This window comes from Lepus europaeus, chromosome 17 (genome assembly GCF_033115175.1).
Source record: "Lepus europaeus isolate LE1 chromosome 17, mLepTim1.pri, whole genome shotgun sequence".
Lineage (NCBI taxonomy): Eukaryota > Metazoa > Chordata > Mammalia > Lagomorpha > Leporidae > Lepus > Lepus europaeus.
This window is the reverse complement of record NC_084843.1, coordinates 1,454,366-1,467,662: the sequence shown is the minus strand read 5'-3', so window position 1 is coordinate 1,467,662 and position 13,297 is coordinate 1,454,366. Positions and strand designations below refer to the sequence as shown.

Here is a 13,297-nt window from a genome sequence, read left to right as displayed (position 1 = left end):
TTCCATGCAGCACATTTTGCTGAGAATTTTAAATGTAAGAGCCGTGCTCCACCGAGTGTAGACACAAAACAGGCAGGGGGTGCCTGTCCAGATCCCAGTCCCCAGGGCCAGTCCCCAGCGGATGAGCACCATGTGGGCTTCCCCCACCCCCTCAGGGTTTGTCACCACGACACTCACACCGCTTGTCCTGCTGGCCCAAGGTGGGCTCCTTATTCTGCACAGGCACCGAGGAGGAAGGCAGCGGTCACCTAAGTGGCCTCCCAGGACCTGCAGCTGACCAGGCTCACACCGGGCAGCGAGTCTGGCTTCCTGGCATCAACAGCACAGGAGGCCCTGGTTGGAGGGGAGCAGACTCCCTGGAAGTTCTGCCCTAACGACCACGGGTGCATGTGCGCGTGGTTGTCCGTCAACCTCTGGGATCAGCAAGGATGTGGGGGTCCTTGTGTCTGCAGCTCCGGCCGAAATCCCCACAGAGCCACGGGGCCAGGCTTCAGGCTCACCCCGGCAAACGGCCACACAGCCTCCCGCCCTTGTCCCGGGAGTCACAGGCGCAGCGGCCGTGTTAGCCCTGCCCCGAGGGAGCTTTTCTGTATCAGGGCCCGGTGGTCGGCAGAGCAGGCAGCAGGCAGCAGGCCAGGGTGGGCGTGGGTGCTGAGCGGTGCCTCCTCACCTCCTGGCCCATTCACACCTCCCCCTCAGTCCTGCTTCAAGAACCCCGGAGAGCAGCTTTTCACACTCTCAGTGATAACGTTTTCACTTCGAGCCCTGGCCCTGGCACTCAGCACAGGGGCTGTCACCCCCACCCCTGCTTTCTCGGCGCTGTAGGGAGGCGCAGGGCAGAGAGCTCCATGCACACGGGGCGTCCCCCTCTCTGGATCAGTGCCCGTGGTGGCCCCTCCTGCCCCAGACTGTCCAGCTGCCCTGGTGGGAGCCGTGGAAGCTGCCGGCTCAATCTCCACAACTGTTGGATCCTTTCCACCAGGGCCTGAGCCCCGTGGGCCCGCGCAGGGGTCCTGAACCCACGTTGTGGGGGCTCACACTTGTAAGGGACTCAGGCTGCTCCATGTCCGTGTCACCCTGTGCCTCCGAGGACACACAGCTGTCAGTCTGCACAGCTCTGAGTCAGGCGCTGTTTGCAGCTCCGGCTGGACGTGGAAGCGGCCGGGGGACCACGATGCCCGTTCCACACCTTGTGGCATGAACAAGTCACTAAGGGGACTCGTGGGCTCATGCACTGGGCCATACCCGGGGACGCCCCTTGTCCCACACTGGGAATGTTGAAGCTGCCTGGGGAAGCCAGGTGCAGGTGGGTTAGCCGTCAGGGTGGGTAGGGGTCTTTCTGCCAAGGGCCACGTAAATATTTATGACGTCATTTGCAGGCCACACACAGTTATCAAGTGGAAAATTGGCCCACTTTCGGGCTGAAGAGGGCCGGCTGCTGGGGCTGTGACCAGCCTGAGCTAGAGCGACGATGCTGGCACGCAGGAGCCACGCTCGCACCCAGCTGGGGGAGGTCGGCGATGCCGGCGGCATGCAGCCTGGCTCCGTTGTGAAGACGTCAGGAGCCAGGCCCAGGAATCTGCTTAGTGGCCGCTGGCCACGGCTCTGGTTTGTCCTGACCTTGGCCTTCCCTGTCGCTGGAAGGGAGGTGCACAGGTTGGACCTGGCGATCACTCTCTCCCCAAGATGCCAGATTCTGAAGTCAACCCGTTCCTCCCAGCAGCTCTCGTCCGGTGAGGTGGCCGTCGGCGGCGAACGGCAGGGCCTGATCCCTGGTCCAGTCACAGTACGGCCCGTGGGCCGACGGCCCCTGCCCCGGGAACACACAAGCCCCCTCCCACTGCTGCCCGGAAGCCTGGGGTCCATGTCTCACAGCTTCTGAGAGACACCATGAAAATCAGTTACAGAGAGAAGGGGAGACTGAGAGAGAGGTCTTTCACCTGCTGGTTCACTCCCCAGGTGGCTGCAACAGCCAGGACTGGGCTAGGCTGAAGCCCAGGGCCAGGAGCTTCCTCCATGTCTCCCACACGGGTGCAGGGGCCCAAGCACTTGAGCCATTTCCCCCTGCTTTCCCAGGACATAGCAGAGCTGGATGGGGAGTGGAGCGGCCAGAACTCAAACAGGCACCCATGTGGGACGTCGGCACTGCAGGCGGCAGATGGAGAAATTCAGGAAAAGTGTGGGTAAATTTCCTTTTAACCTGCACATGGGAAACCTTGGACTTAGAATCTAAAAGCGATGACATGGAGACCACGGAGTGGAAATCACGCAGGTGGAACCCACGGACGGCGCTGGTGAGAGATGCTCACAGGTGCACCAGGGTCAGCGGGCAGGGACAGGAGGCTGCGTCACCTCGCCTCTTGGGTTTACAGGAACTCTGAGCTGGACATGTCCTCCGCACACAGGGGCGCACACACGTGCATGTACACACACGTGTCTACACATATGCACACACACACGAACACATGCACACGCACACGCGACGTCCAGCCTGAGCACCTGAGGATGCCACAGCTCCGACCTGGCACAGGCACCCATGGGCACCTTCCCTGGGAAGCACCCACCCTCGGGTGAGTCCCCTCTGTGACCGGGGACTCTGATGGACGAGACCCCTGGGAAGGGAACCTGAGGTCTCCGAGGACAGAGCCAGGGCAGAGCCGAGCACAGGAGGCCAAGAGGAGGATCCGGAATGGGCCCCCTCCACGGGCTCAGGTCAGGGTGGCCCAGGGCGTGAGGGCTACTGCCACAGCCAAGGGGGCCGGTGTGCTCATGCCCCACCCCCCATCTTCAGGCCATATCCTGGGGCGAGTCCTGGTCTGCTCCTCCCTGCCCACCTGCACCCCTCGGCACTGTCCTGCCACAGCCTGGCCACAGGTGCAGCTCCCAGCTCGTGCAGCACAGCCCTGATGACTTGGGAAGGCCAGAACCGGACGCCCACCCCCGGAGGCCTCCCCTCCAACTCCTCCAGCTACAAGCCCAGCTCGGCCTCAGAGTGGGTGCTTGGGTCCCCGGGTGGAGGACAGACACACGGGGGCGGCAGACATGGGACGGGAGCAGCATGGAGGGCCGGCTGCCCGCCCAGCGTTGGCCCCGCCTTCTCCCACCCACACCACCGCGCCCCCAGAGTTCAGAGTGGAAGGTGGCTTAGAGACAATGGCCAAAGGCACCCCCTGAGCCTGCTGCCCTGACGCCTGCCTAGTGGGCAGCCCTCCCAGGAGCCCCGGGCGCAGCCTGTGGATTCCGCAGGTGGACGGAGGGGACGCCCAGGTCCTCCACATTGTCTGGACAATTCTCCCTTAAACCCCAGCTGAGAGCGCAGAGGCTGCCAGGAGCCGCTCGGAGGCTGAGGCCTTCCTGAAGATGTTTTCATTATTTGATAAGGATTTAAATGCAGCTTAACTGCCTCCCTCGACAGTTCTTTTTAAATGTTTTAATTTCAAGCCCTTCCTGGCATAATACATTATAGGTGCATAATCAGGTTCTATATTCTCTGTCGTATCTCAGCCTGGAAAATAGGAAGGCGGGCTTGGAGGCGCAGCTCTGCAGAGGCGAAGGAACCCAGCCGCTGGGCGTGAAGCTGGGGCTGCCCAGGCTGCCTCCCCTCCCCTCCCCTCCCCTGCACCTGCAGCCCCGGAGCCACCCGCCCACCAGCTACGGCCAGAGGCGATGGAGCCACCCGTGCTCGCCCTGCCGGGAACACCACGGACCATTCCAGGCAAGCCGTGGGCACACAGGAGCCTCTCCCTGTTGTACATACGTAGCCCAGGTACCAAGAGCCAGGACCACCTGCCGGGGGGGCCTCTAACTGCCCACGCCCCCCGACAGCCTCCAGTTTAACAACTCTGCCAGGCTTGGAGTCCCTGCGCTGGCAGATTCCAGCGGCTCAAGTGCTTGGGTCCCTGCCGCCCAGGTGGGAGACCCGGATGTGGTTCTGGGCTCCGGGCTTTGGGCTCTCCCAGCACCGGATGTTGCATGTGTTTGAGGAGTGAACCAGTGAATGGGGGATTCTCTCTCTCTCTCTCTCTCCACTCAAGCCACTCCTCCTCCTTCTCTTGCCCTGGCCCCAGCCCCCAGGGCAACCCCGGTGCCAGCACGTGGTGGGGGCCCCTGGCATGGTCCATCGGGTGGTATGAATGTCCCCGGCACAGGCCTGGGAGAGGCCGCAGTGCAGACAAGCGAGCTGTCACTCACGTCAGCCTGAGCTCCGTGCTGAGTGACAGCTGCCTGCGTCAGCTCCATCCGCGTCCCCAGAACACAACAGCCGCGGGCACGTGGCCAGCGCCCAGCAATTGCTGGTGTGACTCAGCCGGATCGGGTGTGACAGCCGGGTGGCCAGGCCCGGCCAGGCCGTGCCGGCGTCTCCTCTGCAGGGGTGCCGAGGGAGGAGGCGGCCGGCAGACCCCTCCCAGCCAGGCCGTGGGTGCCCGAGGCTGCGTCGGGCTGCAGGCAGCGTGCACGCGTTTGCCGGGGAACAGCTTTGCCGAGGGACGGCTGGGGCCTTTATGGGCCGTTCCATTCCTAGACACCGTGAGCGGCTGTGCAGGCGGGGAGATATTTATTATGTGTAGCCTGCAATAAATGCTTCTTTTATTTCCTAAATAAAACCTAAAAATTCGGAGTGTTTTGTGGGCCTCTTTTATGGCTTCCCATAATGGGCCTGGTCCCAGGATCCAGCCACGACTTAGTGGCAGTGAACGTGAGCTACGGCGGAGCCCAAGGCCGCGGGCACAGGGCCACTGCTGCGTCCGGGCTGAACCTGCTGCGAGCTGGAGCTAGACAGTGCGGGCCCGGCTGCGGCCGTGACTCCTGCCCCGGCGCATTCCTGGAAGAGCACCCAGGCGCCCGCACTGCGCCACCCCCAGGGAATTGGCACATGGAGCTGCAGCGATCCGCGGAGACGAATCCGGGAGAATCGCCCATAGCAGCCGGCCAGGCCTCTGCCCTCCCCGGGGGTCGTCTGTTCCATTTCCCAACTCCGCCACCCTTCGGATGACGCGCCCCTCCCCCACCAGGGCCAAGTCCGGATCACAGGGGTCAGCAGGGGAGGGTGTGAGGAGACACATCCGGGGCACTCCCAGATTCCCAGCCGTGGACGCCCCAGGTCCACCGTGCCCGACAGCTCCCAGAATCAGAGTGGGCGGCAGGAGATAGGCAGGGACGGTTCCCACCCCACACACAGCCTGTCACACGTGTACATACATGTGATTGCAGGCACACGTTGCAGATACATGCTCATATTCACATGTGTAGTCACACGCATACACACACACTGGCACATGTCCCAGGTCAAAGGTCAGGCCTGGGGGGGCACAGCCAGGGTCTGCGCCCACTGTGCTGGTGCCCAGCTGGCCGGCTGCTCACTCAGGAGCTCACCTGTGAGACCTCCCCTGGGGCTGGGGTGGGAGCCTTTGCGTGGGGCGGGGGCTTCCTCCCACACGGCGGCCCTGGGGCGGGACCTGGCCTGACCATCACACAGCAGTGCGTACACACGTGTGGATGCAACACACACGCGTGAGCTGTAAAACAGCAGAGGCCCCGAGCGGACAAACCAGTCCTGCTTGCTCCAAAGGGTGCTCTCCTCCTCCCGGGACCCCGGCCAGCTGCGTCCTTGTCCCCAAGCCCGTGCGGCCCGCTGCCCCGCCCCCGGCTTTATCGTGCGCCCCCCCAAGCTTTGGTTTCTGCCCCTTGGGGAGAGCGTCACGCCAGCACCCCAGCACTCCCGGAGTGAGCAGGGTCTCTGACCCGGGCACCTGTCACACTGAACGGAAAAAAGCTAAGCAAAGCAAGGTTTAAATATTCGCACAAACAAACAAAGGACTTTGGTCCTAAGCAGATCCTTCAATAAAGCAACAGGGCACAGGCAGGGAGGACTCGGAGGGAGGAAGTCCACACCCAGCACCAAGGCTGAGAGATCGGCTCTCACCGCCCATAGGGTGACAGCTGCAGCCGCCCCCCCCCCCCCGCCCCCGCCTGGCCGTGACCATGGATGTCCCTGCCATGGGGTCTCTCTGGCTCAAGCCCAGGAAGATCCAGGGCCTCCTCCAACGGTGCCCCCAGGGCCTCCTGTGGGGGCACTGAGTGACAGCCCCCCCCCCCCCAGGGGCTGAGGGCCCCCAGGGCGGGAAGTTCCAGCCCCTGAGGAGGGCCGTGCTGGCACAAGGAGCTGAGAGCGGTCAGACAGGAGGAGCGGCACTGGGGTCAGCAGAGACCTGAGTGTGGGCGCTGGGGAGAGCAGCGGAGTCTGGGGCGCGGGGTGGGCTTCGGGGCAGGGGCGGGGGGCGTCCCAGGCACCACTGCTCGGGAGGCGCCCCGGCCTGCAGGAACTCAGGCTCCAATGGGCAGCTAAGGCCAGGGGGCGCTGTTGCTAACCCACGCCTGGCCGGTGGCATCTCAAGTGACAGAGAGACATTCAGAACTGAAACATGTCACAACTTGGAAATCACAAATATTCTATTTTCTGTACCATCCTAAATGCACACAGAACACCAAGAAAACGCTGCTTCCAGCTGCAGCCCAGACCCTGCCAGTCAGTTGTCCCAGAGCCCAGGTGCACAGGTGGTGGGGAGGGCAGCAGTGGCACTGGGCGGGGAGGGGTCTCGGGAACAGACAGCAGTGCAGCGAGCCCAGCCCCCAGCCCTGCGGAGGCCAGGCTCCCACCGGGGAATGCAGAATGTGTGGCCCCAGCACAGGAGAAAACGGCGGACAGGAGTCCCAGCCGTGACGCGAGTGCAGCCCAGCCAGGGGTAGCGGCTGTGCGGGGAGCATCTTCCAAGGGCACCAGGTACGGGCCAAGGGCAGGGACAAGGACGCTGCGACCCGGGAGCCCGAGCAGGGGTCTCACCCGCGCTCTTCCACTCCGGCTCTTGAAGCCGAGGCGACCTCAATGCATTCTCAGAAAAGCAAAATTCAAAGAGAAGTACACTTTGGTAAATTTTTCTTTTTCAATCTATATACGAGGGTCTTCACACAGTCCGTGGGAGATGTGCGCTGGGGCAAACTACGTGTAGATTTCAAGCCGTGTGGCACCAAAGGCAGCTCACCTCTAACCCCTCCTCGCCCGGGTGCCATGGCGCTGCCAGGGCTCCTGGCTCCAGGGCTCCACGTGCACAGCCACAGCGCCTTCCTCAACCTCCGAAGCTGCCCGTCTGATTCTGCCTCTTAAGATTTTGATGGGAGTCTTTGTCACAAAATGCTGGTTTAAAATATTTATTAATTAAAAAAAATCTAAAATCTTTTATACAAAGATGATGAGAAAAATCTCATGCAAACTCTGGGCATACAATAAAAATAACTCAAATATTAATATGATGATTTGTACAAAATAGCTCCTTTGCCACAGGGACCTCTGGCGGCCACTGTGGCTTCCTCCTGGACACCCTCAGTGGGGGAACAGAGACCCCTGGGCACTGCCGGTGATCCACGGCCCCTATGTCCACACCCACAGCCATCAGGATGGTGAGTGACACCTGTCAGTGATCCACGGCCCCTGTGTCCACAACCACAGCCATCAGGATGGTGAGTGACACCTGTTGCTGATCCATGGTCCCTGTGCCTATGTCCACAGCTGTCACAATGTGAATGACACCTGTCAGGGATCCTCGGCTCCTGTGTCCACAACCACAGCCGTCAGGATGGTGAGTGACACCTGTCATGATCCACGGCCCTGTGTCCATGCCCACAGCCGCCAGGATGGTGAGTGATGAGTGCCCTATTGCTACTGCTCAATGAGACGGAGCCCCAGGGGCTCTCGGGAAGTGCTGGGTGAGCCGTAGGTGCTAGAACTGCCTTGAGGTCGTGCACACGGCACTCGTCCGGCTCTGCCGCAGGTCTGCAGTGGATCTGTCGCTCCTGTAGACTACAGGTGATTTGCATAATTAAAGCAATCAGATCGACGTATCATGGCGACTGAAACTGCATCCAACTGCGAACATCGTACAACAGAGAGAGCTTCAATATGAAACAGTAGTCCCGCCAGGCCGTGCCGGCCAGCCCTGACCCGGCAGCGCAGCGCCGGCGCGCACTCATCTCATCTTGCGCAGCCGCAGTCTGTTCTCCTTGTCCCGTTTCTTGAGGACCAGGATGAACTGGTTGAAGAAGTGCTCCTGGTCCTTCTTCTTGGGAACCAGGCGGAACCGCTGATCGCGGCCGTGCTTCTCAGCGAACTCCTTGAACGTGGTCCTGGAAGACAAGGAGCTGCCTGAGACGCCGTCCCGGAGCAGCCGTTCCCACTGCTCCGGCCTGCGTCCCCTCCCCGCCGCAGGGCCCTGCGGGGTCCCCTCCCGTGGACACTAATGGGCCCTGCCGTGCCCAGTCCCTGGCTGCGCTGGGCTCCCACGGACCACCCGCCCCGACCCTGCCACTGCTCCCAGGCACAGCCTCTGCTCCTTTCCTTACTCCCACTAGAAGCCGGGGCCAGGGCTGGGCATCTCCCCTGTGTCGGCGCTGATGGTCAGGAGGCGCCGATCCCACGGCCAGTGTCCTGGCTCTGCTCCTGGATCCAGCTCCCTGGGAGGCAGCGGTGATGGCGCACATGGCTGGGTCCATGTGGGAGTCCCAGGTTGAGGTCCCAGCTCCCACTCTGGCCCCGGCCCAGCCCCAGCCACTGGAGGAACTGGAGTAGTGAACTAGTGCATGGGCGCTCTCCCCGCCTATCTGTCCATGTCTGTCCCTGCCCCTCTGCCACTCAAAAAAAAAAGCTTGTAAGAGAGAAGAGAAGAGGTGGGGACGGGTGCCGCCTCCTCGGGGTCTCCTCCGCTCCGGAGGCTTAGGGGGGCACTCAGCCCGCTCACAGCCCCCGTGGCAGGTGGGACGCAGTTAACCCACACCACGGTTCTGCTGAGTCCTCCCCCAGCAGGCACAGTCGCCCCGAGCAGCCAGCTGTGGCTGTGAGCAGGAAGCACCCAGGTTTGCAGTGGGTGACCCAGACGTGGCTGAGCTACTGAGTCCCAGGAAGAAGGTCATCCCAGAGCCACAAGCCACGCCCACGGCCTGGTCAGCTCCCACGGCAAAAGGCTCTGGGGCCTCTGCAGGGACAAGTGGACCTGTGTAGGCTGTGGCCCCACATCTTCCAGGGCCCTGGGCTTGCACTTGAAGCCAGGGACAGCGATGAGGACACAGCCGCCCAGGCCTGGGGGAGCTGGCATGGGCAGCCAGCCCGGTGGCTTGGCCACAGGGACGTTTCTGGCCGGCCTGAGAGCCAGGGTCCTTGCCACCGAGCAGGCACCCAGGGTGCAGGGGACGGCGTCAGCTCTTTACGGAAAGTTTTTCGTTTTCCTGCAGACATTGAATCATTGCCTTAAATTATTATAACTTAATAGCTTTCTTATCCATGAATAACAAGATTACTCTGACACAGCTGTTGGAGGCGAGACGAATAATTAGCAGGAGCTGCCAACGGTTGCCAGTAAACAGGGAGCCCACAGCTCCCTGGCCCAGCTGCTGCCCTGCTGGCACAGTTCACGCATGAGACGCCCTCCCCCTGGGTCCCCTCCCTCCCTCCTGTGGCGTCAGCCGTGGTGTCACGTGGCTAGGAGCCTTTGCTTGTGCTTCTGCCACTGACCTGCCTGTGAAAAATGAAGGGGGTCAGAGCCACCTGGGCCCCGGGCCTCCCTGCACCTGCCCGCAAGGAGCCGAGCCCTGTCAGCCGGCAGTGGTGTCTCCTCGGACCTGCACGGGGCGGCTCTGCCTCTGGGCCACACCATGGGATGGTGCCACATCCTGCTGGCTCTGGCGGGCTCTCGTGTGGGCCTGGGTGGTCATCTGGGTCTCCGGCAGGCATCTCTGCTCTCCCTCTGGTAATGGGGACACCACCCAGGCTGCAGATGGAGGTCAGCCCTACAGCTGCACCTGCAGCCCCAGGAGGGGCCCTGGCGGAGGCCCCCGCAGGTGGACGGGGCTATGGGCTATCCTAGAGCCCCCTGGACAGCCCCTGTGCCTGGGAGAGCAGGAGCCACTCGGACGGTGAGCTGCAGCCCCCAGGGGACCCTCAAGGAGCCCGGCCACACTCTGCGGGCCCTCTAGGTGCCAGGACATGAACCAGACAGTGACCAGGAAACCGTGATGGGGCAGATCCCAGGAATGCTTTGGACAATGGCACGGACTTAAGTGAGAGATACAGAGATACTGAGAGATGGTTCAAAGATGCTCATCCACAGCACTACCGCAGCCCACAGCAGCTGTGTGCAGCCCACCCCAGCGTGTGCACCCCACCCCAGCGTGTGCACCCCACGTCAACCCTGTGCACCCCACCCCAGCCCTGTGCACCCCACCCCAGCCCTGTGCACCCTATACCAGCTGTGCGCACACCACCCTAGCCGTGTGCAGCCCACAGCAGCCCTGTGCACCCCACAGCAGCCGTGTGCAGCCCACCCCAGCGTGTGCAGCCCACCCCAGCGTGTGCACCCCACGTCAACCCTGTGCACCCCACCCCAGCCCTGTGCACCCCACCCCAGCCCTGTGCACCCTATACCAGCTGTGCGCACACCACCCTAGCCGTGTGCAGCCCACCCCAGCGTGTGCACCCCACCCCAGCCATGTGCACCCCACCCCAGCCCTGTGCACCCCACGTCAACCCTGTGCACCCCACCCCAGCCCTGTGCACCCTATACCAGCTGTGCGCACACCACCCCAGCGTGTGCAGCCCACCCCAGCGTGTGCACCCCACGTCAACCCTGTGCACCCCACCCCAGCCCTGTGCACCCCACCCCAGCCTTGTGCACCCTATACCAGCTGTGCGCACACCACCCTAGCCGTGTGCAGCCCACCCCAGCATGTGCACCCCACCCCAGCCATGTGCACCCCACACCAGCCCTGTGCACCCCACCCCTGCCGTGTGCACACCACCCCAGCCTTGTCACCCCACCCCAGCCCTGTGCACCCCACCCCAGCCCTGTGCACCCCACACCAGCCCTGTGCACCCCACACCAGCCCTGTGCACCCCACACCAGCATGTGCACCCTATACCAGCTGTGCGCACACCACCCTAGCCGTGTGCAGCCCACCCCAGCCATGTGCACCCACCCCAGCCCTGTGCACCCCACCGCAGACGTGTGCACCCCACACCAGCCTTGTGCACCCCATACCAGCCGTGTGCACACCACCCCAGCCCTGTGCACCCCACCGCAGACGTGTGCACCCCACCCCAGCCCTGTGCACCCCACCCCAGCCCTGTGCACCCCACCCCAGCCCTGTGCACCCCACTCCAGCCTTGTGCACCCCATACCAGCCTTGTGCACCCCATACCAGCTGTGTGCACACCACCCCAGCCCTGTGCACCCCACCCCAGCCATGTGCAGCCGCCACCAGCCGTGTGCAGCCCACACAGTGCTACGCACCTCACATTCACGATACCACACGTCGCATCCTAAGGGTCCTACCCCCTCCCAGGCTCTGCCAGTGTCTGACTCCTCGTGCCCCAGCTGCTCACGGCGCTCTGAGGTCTCCTCCGTCTTCCCAGGTGTGCAAGGGAAGACCACGTGGGCCACTGCTAACGTCCCCGTGGGAGCAGAGCACGGTGGCTGCCATCTTACATACGCAGCAGCAATGGCGAGGACTGCACACCCCGGCCGCCCGGCACCGCGAGGCCGTGCTCCCAGTCCCTGCCTGAGGCCGTGTGGTCACCCCTGCCCCACGGTGATGCTGGAGTCCCTGCAGGCTCAGCACCTTTCCCCCGGCCGGCCCAGGCCATGAGGCGCAGGGGCAGGGACTCCGGGAGCAGGATCCTCACTCCCACGGCCAGCGCCTCTCCGCCAGCGCACACAGCAAAGGCAGGGCCGGAGCTCCGGCTGCCCCGGGACGGCTGGAGCCACAGGACACCACCGTCTGCCCGTGCCTGGACCTACTGCGGCTTTCTCGGATAGTGTTGGGGATGGGACAGCTCACGCCGCCGGCCTCAGGAGGACTGTGGGAGCAGCGCTGCGTCAGTCACGGCCAGCTACCGAGAGGTGTCCCACGGACCCGACAGGAAAACCCACGTCTGCAGAGAAAGCACCCGCTCCACCCATGTGGAAGAGAACGCTGCGTTTATAAAACAAAGTCGCACGAAAATCATTGTCTACTTTTCCACAAACATCAGTCCCCAAAGTACCACACGTCATTTTCTTAAGCAGTCAGTGGAATTCTTTACAAGGTCAAGAGCGGAGCTCATGTGCTTCCCCGTCTCTGACCTTCACTCCGCAGCCGTGGACCCCACGTCCTGCAGTAGCGCCTGAGCTGCTATTGTGGGGAAGCTTCGGCACCAGCCCAGCCTCACCGGCACTGCGCCGAGGGGCTGGGCCCGGGTGCTTGTTCTGGGTTTCCCTCCCTCGACCAGAACCAGCCTCCTCCTGCAGGCTCTCGTGTTCACTACCCAGGTCCCAGGGTCAGGGCTGCTGGCACCGCGGACAGGACGCGGGGAGGGCCGGGGTCCTGGCGCTCTTGCTTGGCACCCAGCTGGGATGAAGAGGGATGGTGGGGGTCTCCGCTCTGAATGCAGAGAAGCCAGGCCTCTGACCCCCCAGGTCTCCAACGCCTCTACCATGCACCTGGCTGTGCGGCTGACCCAGGCCCCCCGAGTGTGCGCCCACAGCACCGGGGGCAGCCACCCTGCCTGTGTCCCCCACCTTTGTCCCCCGTACCTCGGTGACACTTTCGATTCCTCCAGGAGCTTCCTGAACTCCTCTCTGGCCAGCAGCAGTTTGCTTTTCTTCTCCTTGTATTCTTCTTTTATTCTTGTCTTGACGAACTGTTCGAAAATCTTAACACACACACAAGGAGAGCGTTACCCAACACACACATACAAGGAGAGCGTTACCCAGCACACAGACACACAAACAAGAGAGTGTTACCCAGCCCACAACACACACACACACACACACCAGGAGAGCGTCACCCAGCACACACACACACACACACCAGGAGAGCGTCACCCAGTGCACACACACACACACCAGGAGAGTGTCACCCAGCGTACACACACACACACACACACCAGGAGAGTGTCACCCAGCGTACACACACACACACATACCAGGAGAGCGTCACCCAGCACACACACACACACACACACACCAGGAGAGCGTCACCCAGCGCACACACACACACACCAGGAGAGTGTCACCCAGAGTACACACACACACACACACCAGGAGAGCGTCACCCAGCGCACACACACACACACACCAGGAGAGCGTCACCCAGCACATACACACACACACACACACCAGGAGAGCGTCACCCAGAGTACACACACGCACACACACCAGGAGAGCATCACCCAGAGTACACACACACACACACACACACCAGGAGCGCGTCACCC

At 62.7% G+C, this 13,297-nt stretch overlaps 1 protein-coding gene across 1 annotated transcript in view; it reads right to left on the bottom strand.

Annotated features, from left to right (window-relative positions):
* Nucleotides 1–8,021: 8,021 nt before the first annotated feature.
* The window catches only part of TCERG1L (transcription elongation regulator 1 like), a 156,111-nt gene continuing 150,835 nt past the window's right edge, over nt 8,022–13,297 (bottom strand). The window contains exons 11-12 of the mRNA XM_062214993.1: nt 12,615–12,733; nt 8,022–8,178 (exon numbers count right to left, since the gene is read on the bottom strand). Coding sequence (XP_062070977.1) covers nt 8,022–8,178; nt 12,615–12,733 — 276 coding nt within the window. The remainder of the gene's footprint in view (nt 8,179–12,614; nt 12,734–13,297) is intronic.